Genomic DNA, 22,573 nt, shown 5'->3' on the forward strand with positions numbered 1-22,573 from the left:
GATAAGTAGAAACTGATATTTTTTCTGTTTCATTCAATTTTGCTAAATATTTCTCAGTTTTCCTTTTGAAGTGGAAAAAACATTGGAAAAGTTATTGTTTTAAGATCACAGACGCAAACTGCAATAATTAAACTTGTGACTTGGCTGTATTTGTTACTGGCACATTTATGTTGCATATATACTAAAGCATAACTCATTGAAGGGTGATGCACCTGAACATAGGTAAATCATGTAAAAATCTTAACTTTCTTCCATTTTACTTCATATAACTGTTCTATCTTGGCTGCCCTTTGGCTTCTGTTTTGGTTGAAAATGGTTTCTTGAGTGCTCACATACACAGTTATTGAGTTTTGTTAACTACAAGTGATACAAAGAAGTAATTATGTGGCATTTTTGTAGCTTACTGATGAAGTTATAAAGCAAAACCAACTGAAGTTTTTAGTCACAACATGGCTCACCCTGGATTAAATCTTTAATTGAGGTGAACTGGCACCGATATTCATGTTTGTTTGTGGATTTATAACTAGCTAATATTGCATTAAAGCTAATCTACAGGGGTTTTCTGTACTTTTCCTTAACCAGTTGAATAAGTGTTACTGAAAGATGCCAAAACATCTTGTAGAGTTGCATACAGCAATTATTCAACTACTTTGTGAATCTAGTCTCATATTTATATTATTTAAAATATATAACCTTTTTGGTACTTACGTATTATCGCAACCAGATTTTTACAGAGGTGTTAGTGTGACTGTTCTCGGACAGCGTGCGTATAATACTGAGAGGGGTATTTAAAGTGTAAGTACTATTGTTTCATACTGTCTAGGCAGCAGGACCTGGAATAACAGCAACATTCCTGTTCCTGTTTACCGCACATTACCGACCTTAACTGTCTGTGAAGTGAAATGAAAATAGGTGGTACTACAAGAACATCCTTACTGCTAGGACAAACAAGTCTTCATTCATCAGAATTACATATACCAAGAGACCACAACTCGTACTTGTTGGACTGTGACTTTCAGGTCTGTTAGGGTTTCCTTACTTTTGTGTTGAGACTTTCCACAGCTCAGCATATATTTCAACATGGTGCATGTAGGCAGTTATTCTTCTGCCGTGGCTTGTCTGTATCAGCGTACAATACGCTCTGTGAAAAGGGAAGTTTCCCACACTCCACGGATTTTACCTCTCTTGTCTGTCATAAAATGTTTTTGCCCTAAATGACCTGGCATTGCAGTCAGTAATTGAAAACAACGAACATTGCAGGTAGTCAGCAGAGGCGTGTGTTACCATTTCATAGTACCTGAAAAGTGCTCGCGATTGCAGATCAATGTTTGTAGCAATACACATAACTTTATATTGTATACTTGCTCGGGTCATCTCAACTCCCATTTCCAGGACAGTACAATATGGCATACAGGTTGAAATAATTGCATATCACGTTAATTTCAAAACATGAACTGCCCCAAGAAAGAACCACGCAGCAGGCGGACTTGAAAGAAGATAGATGCTGCCAGTGAAATGCGGAAAGAAAGATGAACACTTTTTTTTTTCAATTTTATTGGCATCACTACAGATAATACAGTGTAGTAGTATGCATTTCTCCAACATTAATGACAATATTTCCTGATCGTTATGCGCTTTTCACAACTTCAAATATCTGGTTGCGATAATATGTAAGTACCGACTTTTCTTACTAATACAAACCAGTGTTTGTTTTGTGATCATTCAAAAAAAAGGATGTGATAATAATATTCCCTAAAGGATCATGTCTAAGTTCTGTGGTGAAGTAGGTTTGAGCTGAGATGAACCTATTAAAAGCTGTTATGTTGTTTTCCAGGTGGAAGTTCCATTGCTGCTCTTTAAAAAACATTTGTAACTCTCAGTGTTACTGGACAGGTTACGTGAATGAATTTGATGAACATCTGAGCTTTGCAGTACCTGAAGGCTATGTTCTAACTGGAATGTCCAGCTACCATGACAACAAGAAAGAGTGAGTACTACCCTTGCATCTATCTGCATGCATGATACACATATATATATATATATATATATATATATATATATATATATATATATATATATATATAAATACATACAAAGACCTTTCTCTATCTCTTCCAATAATGGTACCATCATCTCACCCTCTATCCACACCAAGCTCCTTGGTGTGGAAATTGACAATAACCTCCACTTTGACATCCACATTTCTCAAACTATAAAAAAGGTGCACAAAAAATGGGCTCTCTATATAGACAAAGAAACTTTCTAACAGACCATGCTAAAATCACCATAGCTCAAACTCACCTTCTATTTACACTACTCTATGCAGCCCCAATTCTCACTCATGTCAGGACATCCGAGTTGGTCAAACTCGAGTCTTGCTATAACAAAATTGCCAAGTTTGCTACAAACTCCCCCTTCAGAACCCACCATTGCCTACCACTTAGGGAACTCCAGTGGCTTGAACTCCCACACTTACTACTCTATCACCAACTTGTCATAGCCTACAACACCCTAAAACAACCTGATAAAACTCCCACACTGAAGCAACTGCTGACCAACTACACCCCTAATCGCCAACTCCGCTCCACCAACAAACTGTTACCACTGCTAACAACACAGCCGTCAAAGCCTTATTCTCACACACTATAGCTAAAATTTGTAATAATCTGCCTTCACCCATAACTGCTGCAGCTAACTCCAACCAATTCAAAAACACCCTTAAGGCCCATCCCGTACACTCCTGGCTTTGTTCATGTGTCACATAGTCCAAAACTCTAATCCCTGTATACTATCCCTACCACTATTATTTTTGCCCAGTTAGCAGGATTTCCTCAAATGCATGACTCCCTAATGTAGAATTATACACAATGTACTCTCCACCTGTTTGTGCTTTACAAACAGAATGTACATATGTAAACAGACATAAACTGAAGAGTCATTATGGCTTTCCATCTCTCACTAGACTAGTCAAGTAGAACAATAGCATGTACCTCACTTTGTATACTATCAGTATGGTAGTCAAATACCATTTTTAATGTATATACTGCTGTGATGTCCTATCTGTCTTGTGGAACTTCTCTATCTCACTAGATACCAAAAGTAGAAGGTCAATATTTTGAATGACTGTCTTTCTGTCTTTCATCTGTCACTATATAGAACAATAGTGCATACTGGCTGTCTTCCTTCACTTTATATAATATTTTAAATTTGTACTGCTGTGATGTAATACTTTTCGTATAAAAATGATGTTACAATGTCCTATTTTTTTGTTATGTAACGGAGCTTTTCTCCCCGGGCATCTGCTGAAAACGGACATTGTTCAGTCGGACTTTCTCGGTTAACAAAAACTAAATAAATAAATAATAAATAAATAAATATATATATATTATATATATAAATATATATATGAGGAAAATACACACACACACACACACACACACACACACACACACACACACACACACACACACACACACACACACACACACACACACATTCATTCTCATACTCCACACAAATGCACATGCACACAAACAAAAGTTGTTGAAATAAAGCACTTCTGGCTGAACAATGAGCAACATGGATGTCTGATCCACTTAGGGACAAGCATTTGTCCATTTCATTGTTAACAAACTATTTAGAAGTTTAAAAGTTGTAAACACTTAAGGAGAAAATACCAAGAGGAGGGTACTGTGGTGTGTTTAAGCTGTATACATTTTTAAGCTCTGAAATGAAAGTATCCTGTGTGGTCCAGCTAATATACACGGACACTTTAATGAGCTGGCTGGCTTATCTCAGGCCAGGAGTACTTAGCCTATACTAGGTCAAGCTTGGAATCACTAATTTGTGGCCGAAGATAATAATGGAGCTTATGGAGATAAAGAGCCACACAAGTAGTGTATTATAATCCATCTTCCAGAATTACAATTAAACTGTTAAGTTCCCAAAAGGCTGTGGTAGCTAAATGGGACAAAGCTGATAACCTTAGTCTCTGAAATAGCCACTGTATATCTGGTATTCCAACAAGATGAAAATGGGAAGTTTTTCCTTCTTAGAATTTTATTCACTGATTTAAAAATCGGATGGGCTAATATAATTCTGGGGTGAGGGGATCAGACCGCAAAGTACAACACAAGATGATAAACAACGTTCAAATAGTTTTGTTACAAAGTTGATCGTGCTGTATGCATGTGAAGAATGATAGCTTTCATATCTTATTTCAAAATTATCATTCTGTTATTTTAATTGCTCAGCCATGATGAAATGTGTATGACGCTATCGTCCTGGCTTTTACAATTTACATTGTGGACTCTTTAGTATCATATAAAGTTGCATAAAGCACCAGTTTACTGTAGTTCCTCTGCTTAAGCTCAACGCTGTTCATGACAGTGGAGCGCCCAATCTCCTTGGTATTACGGCTGCGAAAAATGTCCCTGATGGGTATCTATCATGCCAATATCATGTGCCGCAAATAAAGCAAATCATGATTTTATCAACATAAGTGTGGCTTTATTAATAAGAGTAACGGATTACCATCTTCACACTGCTGTTTTCCATCGTCCAGCCTTGATCCCTTTAGATTTCTAATGACTGCATTAACATTATCATTATCATTATGGGTACTTGTCGGTGTCACACGTGAGTGAGCCCGCCTTATATGTTATGTCACTGTCATCATATTATTCTGCTCTGAAAGAGGATTTCATGTTGTCACTGTAAGTTTGCCCTTCAGGATGGAATAATGAAAGGCAAGTCCAGGGTTTATGAGCTAAGATACCAAAAGTAAGTATTCATAAACCGGCTTCAAAAAGCATTGCTGCTTGCAGAAGTTCTCAGCCTACATTTCACTTGTAAAATGATGCATGTAACTTAACTCTTTTTTAAAATATTGGTCCAAATTACAAGCATCATTTTACAAGTGAAATGTAGGCTCAGAACTTCTGCAAGCAGCAATGTTTTTACAAGCAGGTGTCATTTCATGAAGACTGCATTATTCAGTTTTTTTCTCAAAAAGTATTTCACTCAGTGACTGATAAATCATCCTTATGGACAGAATTACATAAAAGTATGTTGTTTTTCATGATGTGGGTCACTATAGCTTAATGCCAAATTACTGGTGACATGAAAAGTTATGGGCATGTGTTCATTTTGCCAATTCATTTTCAGTGAAATGAGGCTTCGACAAAGTGAGTTTCAATGAAATGTGTTTTCTTTCAAACAAAGTGGACCCATATATATATATATATATATATATATATATATATATATATATATATATATATATATATATATATATATATATATATACGTTCATAGACTCATAAGTGTTTACTAGGCTAATGACCACAAGGACCTTCTTAAGCCTAGCCATGCACCCCAAATCTCTGACAAGTTCTGATACCCTTGATGAGTGTAAGTAGGGGTTTGGGAGATGAAACATTTACATGCAGGAGCCTGCCAGGGAGATGAACCATTTACAAGTTAGGGCCTGAGAGTTGAACCATTTACAGGTTGCCTGTGTCCATTAGAGACATAGCTGCAAAACCAGGGATGAATGTCCTGTTCCTCATCCAGCTGTCCAGGTTGCAGTTGAATTGGGTTAGGAAGGAACTCTGCTTCACATGGATGGGAAGCCTGTTCCAGAGACAAGTAATCTCTGGGATACATACCTGTCTGTCCAGCAGGTCATATGTATATCACAGGAAAGGTTTAAGTCTTTGCAATGGGTAATTCTGGTGCTGTTTGTTTTATGGATATGCAGAAGGTCCATCACAGTGGAGTCTGACAATGTCCTGTGTGTTAAGCATAGATCTCCCCTCAAAAGCCTGTAGGAGACAGAATGCAGGAATAGAGCCTTGAAGTGGTCTGCATAGGACATTTTACTTAAACCCTGTATTCTTTTAGTGAGGAACCTCTTTGGACGTTCTGATTGTTGGATATGCCTGGTTAGGTACACATCAAAGGGTGCATTGTACTCAGTGATAGGTCTGATGAATGCTGAATACAGTGGAACAATGACTTCCTTGGACTTAGATGCCATATCATTGTTTATAAGCTGCACAATATAGAAGGATTTCCTCTCTTCTTTAGAAACGTGTTGGTCAAAGGCTAGATTACTATCTGTGTGTGTCTCTAAGTCCCTGACTATTGGGTCAACTCTAAGGGTTGTATTGTCAATATGATAGTTACCAGGGGTGGATGACTTCCCAAAGGATACTATTATGCATTTCTTGGCATTTAGTTTTAGTCCATGGCTCTGACACCAGTTGTTTGTCTGTGTCAACCCCTCCTGGAGCACATTTGTGTCAATGTGGGATTCAATGACAGCTCCTAATTTGCAATCATCTGCAAATGTAGTCAGCCAGAGACCACTGAAATTGGCCTTGACTTCAGAGAAGTAAATGCCAAAAAGGAGTGGTCCAAGGACTGATCCCTGAGGGACTCCATTTGTGACTGTCCTCTTTGTAGAGGTGGGCTTCCCAATTCTAACTTCCTGGGTCCTGTCTGTGAGCCAGTTGGCTATCCACCAGGTGATACATAAGTTTGTATCTAACCTTTTGAGTTTGTCAACAATGCCCAAATGGGATATTGTGTCAAAAGCCTTGGCCAGGGCAAGGTAGGCAGTGTGAACCATTTTGCCCTCATCCATTGGTTTGATGACCTTCTCAAAGACATCCACCGGGTTGAGTAGTCATGATCTGCCCTTGATGAAACCAAACTGGGTTGGGTCCAGTGTCTAAAGGTTTACTATATCACAGTTGATCATTTCCATGATAATTCTTTCCATGGCTTTATATATAAGACTAGTGAGACTTATGGGTCTGAAGTTTCTAGGGTCTGTAGATGGGACACCTTTGTGCATAGGGATGACTGCTTCTGTTCTCCATTCATGTGGCACAAAGCCTATTTTGAGGCTATAGTTAAATAGCAATTCCAGAGGACCTGATAGGTCATGTTTCACGCTATTTAGAAGGTATCCTGGGATATTGTCTGAGCCCTTTGATGCAGTGTTCTTGGCCTTAGAGAGAGCATTAAGGACTTGCTCCCTTGTGATAGCAGTGGGGGGGGGGGGGTTATATTAGATGGTATTTCCTGAGTGAAAGTTGAGGGGGAGAGAGGGGTAAAGTTGGAGCTGAATTTATCAGCAAGTAGGTTTGCTGTATCTTCTAGCTCATTATAGGTGGCTCCATTTACAATGAGCTCTGCACATAATTGTGCATTGCCTTTGAGGTTGCGGATATAGCTAAAGAATACCTTATGGTTGTCCTTGGCCTAGGAGACCAGATTCACCTCATATTTGGCTTTGGTAGACTTTATTTGTCCTCTGAAATGTTTGTTTAGTTTGATGAGAGTGCTTTTATCCTGCTGGGTGCTGCACCTCCTAATTTTTGCTATGATTTTCTTCCTTCTGTTACACAGCCGATTGATATTGTGTTTCCACCAGGGTGGCTTGTTTTATATATTGTTATATATGCGCCTATCTTTTGAGTGACAGCACAGATCATTGATCGGAAGTCAGCAAATGCCATTCATCAAATACAAATGCTATCAATCCACAAAGGATTGAAAACCAAATAAAACAGATGTTTTAGCAGCGGGCACTTCTTCTTGCACCTCCCTGCTAATTGTATTAACAATCTCCGAGATTGTACTAATATGGGGAAAGGGCATATTCCCTGGTCCCCCTCTGTACCACAGTATCCAACTTAAAAAGCCAGCACTTTTCAAACTGCAGATTTTTGATCATCTGTACCAGTAACCCCCACTGATGAAAACACTTATCAAAAACGAATATGTACCTATACATACATATGTATGCAAGCCCCCCTGTGCCCACATACCCCCTGCTAACTATATATATATATATATATATATATATATATATATATATATATATATATATATATATATATATATATATATATATATATATATATATATATGCTAACTCCAAGATTACACAATTCCCGAGGAAAGGGCATATTCCCCAATCTTGGGAACTATTGATCTTGCGCAACTGTTGACCATCTGTTTTGTTTACCAAACTATGTCAACAAAACAGATGTCCACTATACCTCAAATTGACCAACAGCTGTGCTCCCCTCTATATCTATCTATCTATCTATCTATCTATCTATCTATCTATCTATCTATCTATCTATCTGTCTATCTATATGTATAGATACACACTCACACACACAGAAATATGTATATATATATATATATATATATATATATACATACACAAACACACACACACAGATATATATATATATATATATATATATATATATATATATATATATATATATAGTGGCTTTTTGTAGACTATAGTGGGCATTTTACTAGCTGTAATTATGTTTTTAAAACTGTCTTGATGAAATTAGTCTGAAGAAATAAGTACCAAGCTGTGATGCAAGTGTTTACTGGAGTGAACATATTGTTTTATAATTTTATTCCTAATATGGTATTCCAATATCTTTGAGTAGCATTGATGGGGTTCTGTAGCTAGGAATGAAGTATTAACTGGATTTGTTAAGCATAATTTGGATCTCAAGGAACTCCGAGTTAGGGTGATGGTTAATTTGGTGTGAAGTAATGGTATTTGTAATAAATACAGGTACTCCCCCAAAAGTTACCTTCAAGTCTGAAGGCATGGTAGGCGCTAAACCCTGATATTTAGGGAGTGCTGCCATTGCACTGAAACCATGACCTAGTAATTTCACAAATATGAGTGTGTTTGAATTGCAGGAGAGCCTTAATTTCTGGCATCTTTCTATTTAGTCTTCTAGAACCGAGTTGTACCACAATGATGTTGTCTGAATTTGAGTTTGAGTCTGTTATGTAGGAATGTCCAACAAGAGACTCTGCCTAAAAAAAGGCAAAAAAGATAATATGGGCAGCAAAGGCTTAACTAGAATGTGGAAGCCATGATATGAGAGGTAAGTACAATTTAATTCCAGACACATTCACACTTGTTCCTGTTAGAATGACACCAGTTATTAAATTGCAATTATGTTGTATTGGTATCTAGGCATCATTCTTGGTGAAAGAAAGATACTACTGAAAACTGGTGTCTTTCCTGCCTCTAAGACATGCATAGTAAGTTCCATCATGTCTCTCTGCATACCCCTCTGGGTGACTGAACGTAATCGGTTCAGTCAATGCAGAAGGCAAGTGGTAAGTTGGAACATATAACAGGGCATCAGATGTACCTTACTGATGGAAATGGACTTGTGGTTGGTGCTGTGACAGAGGGTGGATACTGCCAGCACAGCTATCTGGAATTTTGTAAATAATTATAAGTCTTTTGTGAATATCAACATGATTTATATAAGATGCTTGTGTTACAAATGAATTAGAACTGTATGTCCTGTGTATATCAAACTGGTTTGTACAGACATGTGTGTTAAAAAGGTATTTTATAAAGTGCTTGTGCTTAAAATATAACCACAGTGTGTCCTACTGGAAAAGAACAGAAATGCACATGCACTATTGTAACTGTTTAAATGTATATATTTTAACAGTGGAAACTGGAATACAGGTGGTCAACTTCATAAAAATAGCTGAAATTAAATTACTTTATAGGCTAGGTCGGAGACATAATGTCTGTGCTGAAAAGATTTCTGTATTGTCCTTAGGGCAAAATAAGTACTAGTCTTGAAATGTGGAGGAATGTAATTGTTTTATGACTTCCAACATCTACCAAAGATCTGAGGTCTATGCATTTTCACAGTTAGATGCTAAATACTGCCAGCTTCTAGCAGTTGGGGGTTTCTCCTGGGATAGAGTCAGATGACAAGAAATTATGTCATTCTGCAAGCTATCCCAGCAGTAATATTCTAGATATTAATTTGAGAAATCTCTTAGAGAGACAGGGCATTCTGTATTCTGTCTTGGACCTGACAAGAACCATTCACCATAACATCTGCCTTGCTCTGTAACTAAGTTTTTAGGTTATAGTAACTCTCTAACATGTCATCAGGAAAATAGTGAAGCTTAGTTTAGATATTTTTCTTTTTTTATTTGAGACTTTCCTGCAATGTTTTAAATATTTCCTGTGGTTTTGAACTCTGATATCACTGTGAATATATACTATTTTCTTGTTCTTTTATTATTTATTATTAAATATATTTAAACATTTCATTGTGGCTGATCTGTCTAGAGATATTAAGTTTTGAGAGTACTTGCATATTTATTTGGCAACACTCTGTGGGCCACTCCTAACAGCCTTGCTCTTAGTCAAACTACCATTTGTATTAATATTAATAGTATACAGTAAGATTAGACACACTTTGTAAAGGCCTTAAAGTAGCTGATAAGGAGTTGACTGGTGGCAGTGATAACTACCTTATAAAAACAGGCAAACCTCTGAGTGGGCAAGGGAACCAACTAAAGTAGATCAATAATAGTAAAAATAAAAACAGAAGGGGTTCCACATGGCAGGAAATTATTGCAGGAGAAATTTCTCCTGCAATAACTACCTTATAGTCTGGGCAAAAGGGGCATAGCTAGTAAATCTGTGCCAACCTTTCCCAGGTGTGTGTGTGTGTGTGTGTGTGTGTGTGTGTGTGTGTGTGTGTGTGTGTGTGTGTGTGTGTGTGTGTAAATCAAACCTCAAAGAGTATGTGTGTGTCAGCTACTTGGGCAGGGAAACAAAGCATTGTTTAGACAGAGAGGGTGCAGGAAGTCTTGGCTTGGCCACTCAGCCAAGATCTCAACTCTATAGACGTGACAGTCTGGAGTCTTATTGGGGATCTGGAGAAAGAGGGAGAAGCCAGCACCAGACTGACTGTTGTCTCTGTGGGCTCTTAAGGGAAATTGCACTTGATGCAGAGAGCTGCTTCTGGAAGTACTGTGTATGTACCTGTTATCCTTCTAGTGTACATCCCTCACTGGTACCAGTGGTGAGGGTTGAGGCTCCTTGATTACTGGTCTAGTGGTTGGTCATCACATTATCGATGGCAGTGGTGGGATATCCATGTATTGGAATTCAGTGGTGTGAATATTGAACTCCTGTAGCCTGTAAACAGTGGTCACTAAAGAATGTGTTTGTACTCTCAGGCAGCCACATGGTGAACGTTCAGAGTTTCATATCACAACAGTTTTATTTATTTTTTGTTAGCTTAGTTAGTCAGGGAGAGCAGGCAAGGATGTCAGCAGAGGATTATGGTAAGCTGACAAGGAACCAGTTGGCTGAGATGTGCCAAGCCAAAGGAATGATGAATGAGAACCTAACCACAGCTGCATCACAAACCAGCAACCAGGAGATCAACCAGAATGGCTTTGAGGATGTACGATTGTCAGAAAATGGACAGTTCAATTTTACCTCAGAGGACTTAAACATCTGTCTGGAGTTAGAGAAACTTGAACTGAAGGCCAAATGTTTGGAAATAGAATCAGCAGAGAGACAGTGGTGTTTGGAGGTTGAAACAGAATCAGGAGAGAGACTGAGACATCTGGAAGCTGAAGAATGTGAGAGGCAGAGACAACATGAAAAGGAGATGCTGACTCTTTGCCAGGGTCATGGAGGTAATGGGGAAGGGATTAACCGTACCCCAGAAGCAATAAAGGTCAGTACATTTCTTCCACAATTTACAAAGGGTGATAATTTTGATAGTTTTATTCTTATGTTTGAAAGGGTATGTAAACAGTATAATGTTGACCAAGGGCTCTGGGTACAGTTCCCGACCCCCATACACCATGGTAAAGCTGTAACTGCTTTTTCTAAATTGTCTGATACTGATTGCTTAAATTATAATACAGTTAAAAATTGTTTGAGTGTTTTTAGTTAACACTTGGAGTTTATAGAAAAAAGTTTGTGAGCATAGGTGCAAGGCAGATGAAAGTTGTGTGAATATATTGCTGAACTAAGCAATTATTTTCATAGGTGGGTGAGTGGGTGTCAGATCACTACTTTTGAAGGGCTGTCAGACATTTTGGTGAGGGGAACAAGCCCTTAGTACTTTGCCTGAGGACATGAGAATCTGGTTGGCAGATAGGGAATGCAGGACAACAGATGAGTTTTGGAAAAAGGGAGACCTATACCTAGCAAGCAGGCCATCACTGCACAGGAAACAGATACCCAGTACTCCTCATGATTCTAAGGGAGCCCATGGTGGGTGGCCTAAACCACCCCAACTGAGTCCACCAGTAACAGGGAAACCCACTAGTTCAGATACATGGCCAGGATCATAGGTTAAATGTTTTAAATGTAACCAGTGGGGCAAGGTAGCATATCGATGTCCATGGAGGCAAGGTGGGAACAAAAGGTAGGGGAGCCATTAAGTGGGAATGACAGAATGTCAGCAGTAAGTTGTCTGGAGAAAACAAGAATACCAAATTAACACAAGAGGTTATACCCTATCCTAGAAGATGGGAAACAGGCCACTGCTAAGAGACACAGCCTCTTACCTAACCATTGTGAAGCCTGCAATGACTAAAGAGGAGTGCTACTTGCTTGGGCAGTCTACTCAGTCAGACCTTTAGGAGGGACCACATTCCAAATACTTTTGGCTAGGGTTCACCTTGACTGGGAAGGTGGAAAAGGAAGCAAGCAAGTAGGTGTGTTTGAGGATATCTCTGCAAATGCCCTGATAGGGAATGATTTTGATATTGCATACCTTGTGTGCATGCAGTGACACACACTCAGGCTTGGAGACAAGCATGTGGGTCTGGCAGCCTGGGGGGGGGGGCAGGTAGACTGCACAGATGAAACCAGGACTAGAGAGGTGGCTACTTCAGGGAGGGAGCTACCCTGTAGCAGTGTGATTGAAGGTGAGCCACAGCTGCTTGCAGGTACTGATGTTAACTTGGGCAGAGTGACTGCAAGGGCATAGGTCAGTAATAGTACCCAGGCTGACAGTGGGGCAAGGTAGCCATGGTGGTGCCTGATTCTCAAGGAAAGGGGGGATCTGTATACTGGGACAAATGGTTACTATATAGAGAGTGGACCCCTGAGGGAGGGCTAGAGGGTAAGGTAATACAACAGTTGGTAGTGCCCAGAGCCTACCATTTGGCACTTCTAACCATAGTCCATGACATTCTTTTTGCAGGTCATATGAGCATAAAGCATACCAAGAGATGTATTATGCAGAACTTTTATTGGTCTGGGATTTTCAGGGATGTAACAGGGTAGTGTAGGACCTGTGAGCAGTGCCAAAAGGTAGGCAAGCCTGGAGACAAGGTTAAAGCTCCTTTGGTGCTTTTGCCTGTGATTGAGGAGCCATTTCAGAGAGTAGGTATGGATATTGTTGGTCGTCTGATTACCCCAAGTTTCACAGTAAAGAAGTATATCCTAGTGGTAGTAGATTATGCTACCAGATACCCTGAGGCAGTGTCTCTTTCCTCCATTGAGGCAGAATAGGTGGCAAATGCTTTGTTAGAGATTTTCAGCAGGGTAGGTTCCCGAAAAAAACACTGGCTGATAGAAGTGCAAATTTCATGTCAGACCTGCTGGCTTGTCTGTGGAAGCACTGTGGGGTGAAGCACCTAAAGACCACTCCCTACCATCCCCAGACTAATGCCTTGTGGAGAGGTTAAACTCTGCACTAAAGACCATGTTGCAGGCATTTGCAGTCCAGTTTAATCGGGAGTGGGGAAAATATTTGCCCCATCTGTTCTTGCTTAAAGAGATGTGCCCTAGGAATCCACAGGTTTCTCACCTTTTGAGTTGCTGTATGGGCATAGGGTAAGGGGATGTCTAGATTTGATTCATGATGGGTGGGAGAGTGAGTGTGAATCCCACAAGGAGTCTGTTGTGGCATATGTCCTAAACTTCAGGACAAGGCTGAGGGAACTCATGGGTTTGGCCCAGGAGATTCTGGCAGAAGCCCAAAAGCAGAAAAAGGTCTGGTATGACAGGAATGTTTGAACTAGAGAGTATTCTGTAGGGCAGCAGGTTATGGTTCTCATCCCTATTAGGCACAATAAGCTGCAGGCAGGTTGGGAGGGACCCTTCAAAGTGGTAAGGAAGGTCAGTGATTAACTACATGGTAGAACTGCTAGGCAGGAGGCAGGGACACAAACTCTACCATGTTAACATAATGAAACCTTACCATAATAGGGAGGCCCTGGTGCTATGTATTTGCAGTAGAAGGCAGGAGGAGTCTGAGGGGGATCTATGGCTACAGCAAGCCAGCTAGCAAAATCCCAAGTTACTATGGTGGATCCTAGGGTTGCAGGCATGTGATATGACAGTGCAACACTTTAATGGGGTCAGCAATACAAAGGAAGCTGGGATCTCAAGACAGGGTATGGAATAATGTATTCCCAGATAGGCTTATCCCTCTCAAGCAACGTTTCTCAAGGGTCACTTGAAAAACTAGTTTTAGTCTTAGCATGGGGGGAAGAAGTGTGACAAAGGGGGATAATGCCAACACAGCTATCTGGAATTTTTAAAATAATTAAATGTCATTTGTGAATATCAACACAATTTATATAAGATGCTTGTGTTTTACAGTGTATTAGAACTTTGTCATGTGTATATCAAACTGGTTTATACAGACATGTGTGTCAGAAAGGTATGTTATAAAGTGCTTGTGCTTAAAATGTAACCACAGTGTGCCATACTGGAAAAGAACAGAAATGTATATGCACTACTGTAACTGTTTAAATGTATATATTTTAACAGTGAAAACTGGAATACAGGAGGTTAACTTCAGAAAAATAGCTGAAATTAAATTACTTTATATACTAGGTTGGAGACATAATGTCTGTGCTGAAAAGCTTTCTGTATTGTCCTTAGGGTGAAATAATTACTAGTCTTGAAATATGGAGGAATTTAATTGTTTTCTGCCAAAGATCTGAGGTCTATGTATTTTCACAGGTATATGCTAAATTCTGTCAACTTCTAGCAGTCGAGGTTTCACCTGGGATAGAGTCAGATGACAATAAATAATGCCATTTTGCAAGCTATTCCAGCAGTAATATTTGAGATATTAATTTGCGAAGTCTCTTAGAGAGACAGGGCATTCTGTATTCTGTCTTGGACCTGACAAGAACCATTTACCACAACATCTAGCTTGCTCTGTAACTAAGTTTCTAGGGTATAGTAACTCTCTAAGACACAGTCAGGGAAGTAGTGAAGCTTAATTTAGATTTTTTCTTTATTAATTTGAAACTTTCCTGCAATGTTGTTTTAAATATTTCCTGTGGTTTAGAACTCTGATGTCACTGTGAGTATATATTTAGTATTGCCTTGTTATTTTATTATTTATTATTAAATGTATTTAAACCTTTCAATGTGGCTGATCTGTCTAGAGATATTTAAGTTTTGAGAGTACTTGCATATTTATTTGGTAACACTGTTTGGGCCACTCCTAAATAGCCTTGCTCTTGGTCAAACTGCCATTTGTTTTAATGCTAATATTACACAGTAGGACTGGACACACTTTGTTAAGGGCCTTAAAGTAGCTGAAAAGGAGCTGGCTGGTGGCAGTAATAACTACCTTATAGTCTGGGCCAAAGGGGGCATAGCTAGTAAATCTGTACCAACCTTTCCCAGGAGAGAGAGTGTGTGTGTGTGTGTGTGTGTGTGTGTGTGTGTGTGTGTGTGTGTGTGTGTGTGTGTGTAAATCAAACCTCAAAGAGTGTGCGTGTCAGCTACTTGGGCAGGGACATGAAGCACTGGTTGGACAGAGAGTGTGCTGGAGGTCTTGAATTGGCCACTCAGCCAAGATCTCAACTTTATAGATGTGACAGCTGGGAGTCTTATTTGGGATCTGGAGAAACAGGGAGAAACCAGCCCCAGACTGACTGTTGTCTCTGTGGGCTCTTAAGGGAAATTGCACTTGATGCAGAGATCTGCATCTGGAAATAGTGTGTGTGTACTCGTTATCCTCCCAGTGTATGCCCCCCACTGGTGCCATTGGAGAGGATTGAGGCTCCTTGATTACTCATCTAGTGGTTGGTTATCATAGGTGTGTTTTTTATCAGTCCATGGTATGAACAGAAGATGTGGTACATAATGACTTTACATTCAACATCTGGACATAACCCACTAAGTATGAGTAACTTCACCATGTAGAACAGGTATAATAATCCAAATGCAACCATGTTAAAAATGTCCTTGTGACCCTTCCTCAAGACCCCCCTCAGTGTTTATCATAAATGCCACATGCCAAAGAAGTGAGTCAGCAGTATAAGAAGGTGTAACAACCAGTGTATCAGCTTGTCTGACACTAGGGTACTGTTCAGATAAAGTTCACACCATGTATTGTGTCCCACTCCACAAGACTTGTTTATACTGAAGTGCAATAAATTCTAACCTAACCAACCTAAATACCATAAATATTGGGGCAACTTCTCTACTTAGTTCCCCCCAGCCACTTGATGTCCTTCAACAGAGCAAGAGTAGTTTCCAAAATATCCTAGCCATATAGACACAAGCAGAAGGCAGTAATACATTTTCATCAAATTGTCTAGCTTTCTTTTTGATGCTATTTTCGGAAAATCTGCAGCTTTGGTGACTAATAACAAAGTAAATTGTGTTTTTTCAGGCCATTAATGGGCACCTCCTAAAAAACATGTATTAAACAGTTATGTATAATGGTGCCCCTCAAAAACATTCATTGAAAGGATATATATCAACATGATACGGGAATGACCTTCACTGGATTAATTTCCTGCAACAGAGGTAAATGCAATATACATTGTAGAGATCCAAGGATCTTCCTAGGAAAAAAACTTTTTTCACAGAAAAAGTGGAGTGTACAATATAGTGAGTGTCCATGGAGTACATAATAATGAAAAGACCTCTCAGTATAATAAGCTAGTTCATGATACATGTGAATATTCATACCATTCTTAATGCATATTATACATTGCTTCTTTTTTCTTCTTTTTTAGGGATCGTCGCTGGATGTACAACTACTGCAGTCAACGTTCATGTTAAAACTAAGAAAACTCTAGTTATCTTTACTTGTTGAAAACTAAGACGATCCGTTATTGATCTCATTTAACTTGCACAATCACTGGGGTCCATAATGATGAGTTTGCTGTGACTGAATAATAAAAAAATTGATTATTATTTTTTTTTCTTGTTGTTTGTTATTGTGTTGTGTGTGTGCCTATAACTTACCAGATAAACAGGTTTCCATTGCTCACTTCTATAACAAGTTCTGACTTATTCACAGATTGAACCCCAACCCCAACCCCGACCCTGCAATGATCTACCACTTTAAGGATTAGTTTCACTCTTCAGACCACAATCCAGATTTGGAAAGGGAGGTCTGATTCAATACTGTTAGTGACAAAAACAGTATATAAATGCAAGTAAAATGTCCTCTTCATCTTGACAGTTGATGGAGTGAAGGCAGGCACACACAGGTATCCTTTACTTCAATAAAACCAAAAGTGGGAAATGCAACCAAACTGAAACTGAGTCAAAAGGCAACCACGAAATGAAACAATCGCCACCAGGAAGTCAGCCAAAGCTCTTTATTCCAAAACCAAGCAGACAAGGCTGTCACCAGCCATGAAAAAACATGTAAACGCCTTAATCCTCTGATAACGGACAGTATGCGTTTTCGTCAGATTCTCGACTTCTTCAGACAATCAGTACATTCAATTAACACAGTATGTATAACGTTGACCATCAATTGATTGATTGAAATTATTCTAAAATTTAAAGAGACATTTGAAATTAAAATTAAGAAAGTCATTTCAAAATACCATTTAAAATATTGCACATATGACTGTTTGTAGAATTCATAAAACATATGTATGTAACATTTAAAAAAATAAAAAATGTATATATAATTACATATTTCCATTAAATGTTTCAAAAGGCATAAATTCATGATGTAATAATAATAAAGTGCTACTGCATAGAAAACAATTCAATATTCACATATTATGCTACCACTTGAGATAAAAAACACAACCTTCTTGATATAAAACCTATGAATTCTCATACGTGAACATTAAAACCTATGAACTTCATAATGTTTTCATAAGAAAGACTTGTTAAAACTCATAAAATCCCATAAAATAACTTTAGATAAAACAAATAAATAAACATAGTGTGAGCCTGAATCAGGTGTAATGGAGCCCTCTTGTGGTTATAAAAATTATTACTGCAAAACAATTATCTTACAGTTTAGCAGCTCTTAACTTGAGTAAAGGTAATATAGATATATTGACATTAAGCCCTGGAAATTTATCTGCATTTAGGGCCACTTGCCACCACAGCTCCCTATATTCAATTCTGGTCTCCCAAGGACCTCCTCTAACATCCTTTAAAATGCTTTCTATAACTAAGAACTTGAATTTATAATCTTTACATACTTTGCTATGCTTATATAGGGCATTACTCAACTTTTTAATAGATATTTCATAGGTATGTTCATAAATTCTTTTTCTTAAAGCTCTTTCAGATTTTCCTATATAGAAAGCCCCACATGTTTCACAAAAAGCCAGGTATACTATCCCTTTGGTATCACAATTAAAGTATTCCTGACTATTGATCATTTTGTTTCTACTGGCTATATAATAGCTGTCACTATTCATAACATAACAACATTGCCTACAGTGCCCACACTTGTAAGTACCTTTTCTAACTGTTTTAGAAATGTTTTGAGATATATTGTTTTCAAGTATATTTCCCAAGTTCCTAGCATTTCTATAGGTCACTTTTCTTGGAATGTTACCAACCCCTTCTATATCGGTTAGGGATACAAATTTGTCCCATTCTCTAAAAAAGATTTTACTAATCCCAGCATTAATCTTGTTGTATTCAAGTATTAAGGTCTGGGAAAAATCACAGCCTTCATTAATATTTCTATCCCTTGAATCTATCACTCTATTAATTTTTGGGATGTTGTTGTTGCTGACAATACCTGTCTTATAGATAGGGGCAAATCTCTCTCTCCTTCCCTCTTCAACTTCTCTTCTTATTTGTTCTACAAATTCATTAGGGTATCCCCTCTCCTCAAACATTCTCTCTAAAAATTCTAAAAATTCTAAAAATTTTGAATGTCCTTTACTTCAAGCAAACCACTGGAAGCCTGATTGACAAAATGCATCACACTAATGAATAATAAACGGTGTGACTATTGTACAAATGCACATTCATGTTTAGAAGATGCAAAGCACACGTAGAAAGAAGCCAGTAGCTACATAACCATGATTTGTGAAGGTAACGTACATAGCACACAAAGTAAAAATTACTAACCAGAAAAATGTATGTATGGAGTCAGTCAATAATTACAAATAAAAAGCTAAAAAGAAAATGCAGGGTGCACAGACAAGGAAAGACTGGTTTTGTAGTCCCTTAAAATAATGCATTACAAAATATCATGAGTAGAAACGTAATAAACAAGAGTATACAAAACAATATTTAAAATGTGTTTGATTTCTGCATTGACAATTCATTAAATGTAAAAACATGCATTGCAGTGAGATTCTTCTCTAACTGTGAGCTTGTTGGATAAGAATAAGAGACACAATCACTGTAGATCTTTATTAATCGCAGAAAAATCACTCACCAATTACTGATATAACAAAATCAACATTAGGTTTCTCTCTATCGCTTTAGACTACTACAGGAGGCCATCAGCTTGCAAAATATATGACTTGTGCTCATCCATTTATTTGTAATTATTTATACATCCTTATGGCTCATGTAATACAGTATGTATACAGAGATTTTCAACTTGCAATGGGGTCATTAGAATCGACCCCATTGTAAATCAAGGAGTTGCTGTATCCAAATCAAGTAGTTTATGATGCATATTGCAATAGTAGCAGCAGCTATCACAGTCATGAGCAGCAATAAAAGTCTGTCTACTTGAAGAGTGGTATTAGCAGTTGGGCTAGAAGCAAGATAGATCTCATCAGACACATTGCTCTAGAATAAAACGCACATACAAAGAAATACTGAGTACCTTCATATTTTGTAAAGGTATTTATGGCAAAACACTATAATAAAAGCTGAGTTGTTTTAGAAAAAATATATTTCACAGGACTTCTCAGACTTATTTTCTTTTTTTGTCTGGGTCCTCTGCAAGACACATTAGAAAATATGTTAGGAGTAAACATCTCTTAAATTTCTTTCATACAGTTTTGCCATTCATCCCTCCATATCCAGTTATACACACAGAGAAATCTAATGGTATGAAATAAATATTGTTTAAACAACAGAGTAATTAGGTGTTACTGTGTTCCCATAACTTTGAAAATGTGTGTGATTATTACTAAGTAGCTAAATGCAAAACTTGCTGTTGCACTTCGTTTGCACTGCTGAGATAACTTCTGCACTCTCACTACTTACATATACATCACTGCACCGCGAAGGGAGGGATTAATTCACTGCACTGCGAAGGGAGGGATTCATAAAAAAACAAGATTTCAAACAGTATGCATTTTACACCAAATCACACTTAAATTGTCGCTGCTATGAGGACAACATTTATCCTGCTTCAACATATAATGGCAGCTTGTGGGAATGGATGAAGCAGGGTCTAAACTCTGTAGAATAATTAAATCAGCGGTGAGGTCCTTCTGAAGTAGACAGAAGATGCTATATCTGTATATATTTAATTAATTAATGTACTTCCTTTCTTCCTTTTGGGGCAGGACACCAGCTTGGACAGTCACTGTTCTGTGATAACAAGGTGAGATATAGATTTATTTTTTGTAAAGTTTGAAACAAATAGTCCTTCAAGAAAAGCATTTTAGATGCTCACCAGATAAGACATAGTAATTCAAGTGAATGTGAAGAGCTATATGACAAAGTTGCATATTTACTGTCTGTTCTGAGAAACATGTCCATACCTATTTTTTGGGGGGGGGGGCAGGAAAAAAATGCATATAACATTGTTAATGTCCATGACCCAGAAGGTATCACATTTGCATTTCACTCCAGTACTGTCAGAAATCTGTGAGTTCTGTCCCTACACCAGTGATGCAGCAAGATAAAATATACTGGTCTTCTGGGTTGCTGTCCACTGGGTCACCCTGAATTGGTAGTAGTTTGGTGGACATTACAGAAATCATGAGACTTATCACAGCAGAGTCAGTGGGGAGTTTTATTAACATCTACTTATGAAATCGTATACAAAACTTTTTTACATGTGATTACAGGAAACACAAAAGTTTCAAGCTGTAACATATTTATGACATAAAGGAAACAATTAGATGTCACTGCCTTATCTATTTAAATGTTTTCCACAATTAGTGTATTTTAACAACTACAATTCTTATTTGGTCTTTATACAAGGGGAATTCACAAAGGTGCCATGACTTAAATACCTCCATGTACATGTCGCTGTATTCATTTGGTATTCAGCAAGGACCTTAGCATGGTGCTGCACAGTGGTCTAGCATGAAGACATCCAGCACCATGAAGGACTGACTCTGTGACAGTGCCAAATGCTAATAAGGCAATCTGGGGGAGAGGCCTGTGCTAATTAGCCATGTGTTCTAACTCTCTCCCAGAACTACCTCCAGGAAGGCATCCACACAACAAGTGATTCAAGAAATTGCTCAGCTGTTTAGTTCAGCACAACTGCCCCCACCATGCCATGTTAGTGAACATGGACAAAATGCCTGTGTTCAGCTACCAGACATGACCATGGTATGGAGTATGGGGGTTGGAGGGTGGGGGGACACTGTAACATGGATAACTCAACAATTAAGTACCATAATGGCAATGACATAATTCCATGGATCAGGTGATGGTGGGAACCACTAGATACAAGGGCCTGCTCTACCATTAAATGCCATAATGGCACTAACATTGGTATGGGTATCAGGGGTGGGAGATGGGGGGACTAGCCACCAATGATAACTGAACAGTTAAGTGCCACAAGGGCACCAACATCAGTATGGGGATTGGGGGTGGGGACATACACTAGATACCAGTGATAACTTCACAGTTGAGGGCTGTAATGGCACTGCCATTAGTATGGGGATCAGGGTTGGGGGCAGTCACTAGCCATCAGGTAGTCTTCAAATGTGCCTTAACAGCATGAGAAATCATGAGTGGGAGAAACCTTAGTCACATAGCAACTACACGTGTACCATAATGGTGGCTGACCAGTGGGAGGACACACTAGCCACTGGGCATACTAGACTCATGTGGTAATGGTACTTCTGCTGTTATGAGGATTAGGGGGCCCATGGAAGGTAGATAAATACAGCGACTATTTTTTTTGTGTGTGTGTGTGTGTGTGTGTGTGTGTGTGTGTGTGTGTGTGTGTGTGTGTGTGTGTGTTTTGTTTTGTGTACTTGTGTGTGTGGGAGACTGACTGGGGGGAACGCCTACATCTACATGAGCAGCAGTTTACTGCATAATGTGCAGACAAATACAGGAACCGTTTTGTGTGTGTGTGTGTGTGTGTGTGTGTGTGTGTGTGTGTGTGTGTGTGTGTGTGTGTGTGTGTGCGTGTGTGTGTGTATATGTCTGTGTGTGTGTGTGTGTGTGTGTGTGTGTGTGTGTGTGTGTGTTTTGCTTTGTTTTGTGTACTTGTGTGTATTGGGGACTGTATAGGGGGAATGCCAATGTCTACATGAGCAGCAGTTTACTACCTTGATGCACAGGTTAGCAACAATCTGCACATCACGGTAGTAA

The 22,573-nt window shown here is 38.6% G+C and overlaps 1 protein-coding gene across 2 annotated transcripts in view; it reads left to right on the forward strand.

Moving 5' to 3' along the window:
• Positions 1 to 17,011, forward strand: part of LOC122811330 (hemagglutinin/amebocyte aggregation factor-like) — a 97,727-nt gene extending 80,716 nt beyond the window's left edge. For both annotated transcript variants that reach the window (XM_044083099.1, XM_044083100.1), the window contains 2 exons: positions 1,835 to 1,987; positions 16,849 to 17,011. In XM_044083099.1, the coding sequence (XP_043939034.1) occupies positions 1,835 to 1,987; positions 16,849 to 16,894 (199 nt within the window). In that variant the 3' untranslated portion in view covers positions 16,895 to 17,011. The remainder of the gene's footprint in view (positions 1 to 1,834; positions 1,988 to 16,848) is intronic.
• Positions 17,012 to 22,573: the final 5,562 nt, after the last annotated feature.

This window comes from Protopterus annectens, chromosome 9.part0 (genome assembly GCF_019279795.1).
Source record: "Protopterus annectens isolate FY-2018-M chromosome 9.part0, PAN1.0, whole genome shotgun sequence".
Lineage (NCBI taxonomy): Eukaryota > Metazoa > Chordata > Ceratodontiformes > Protopteridae > Protopterus > Protopterus annectens.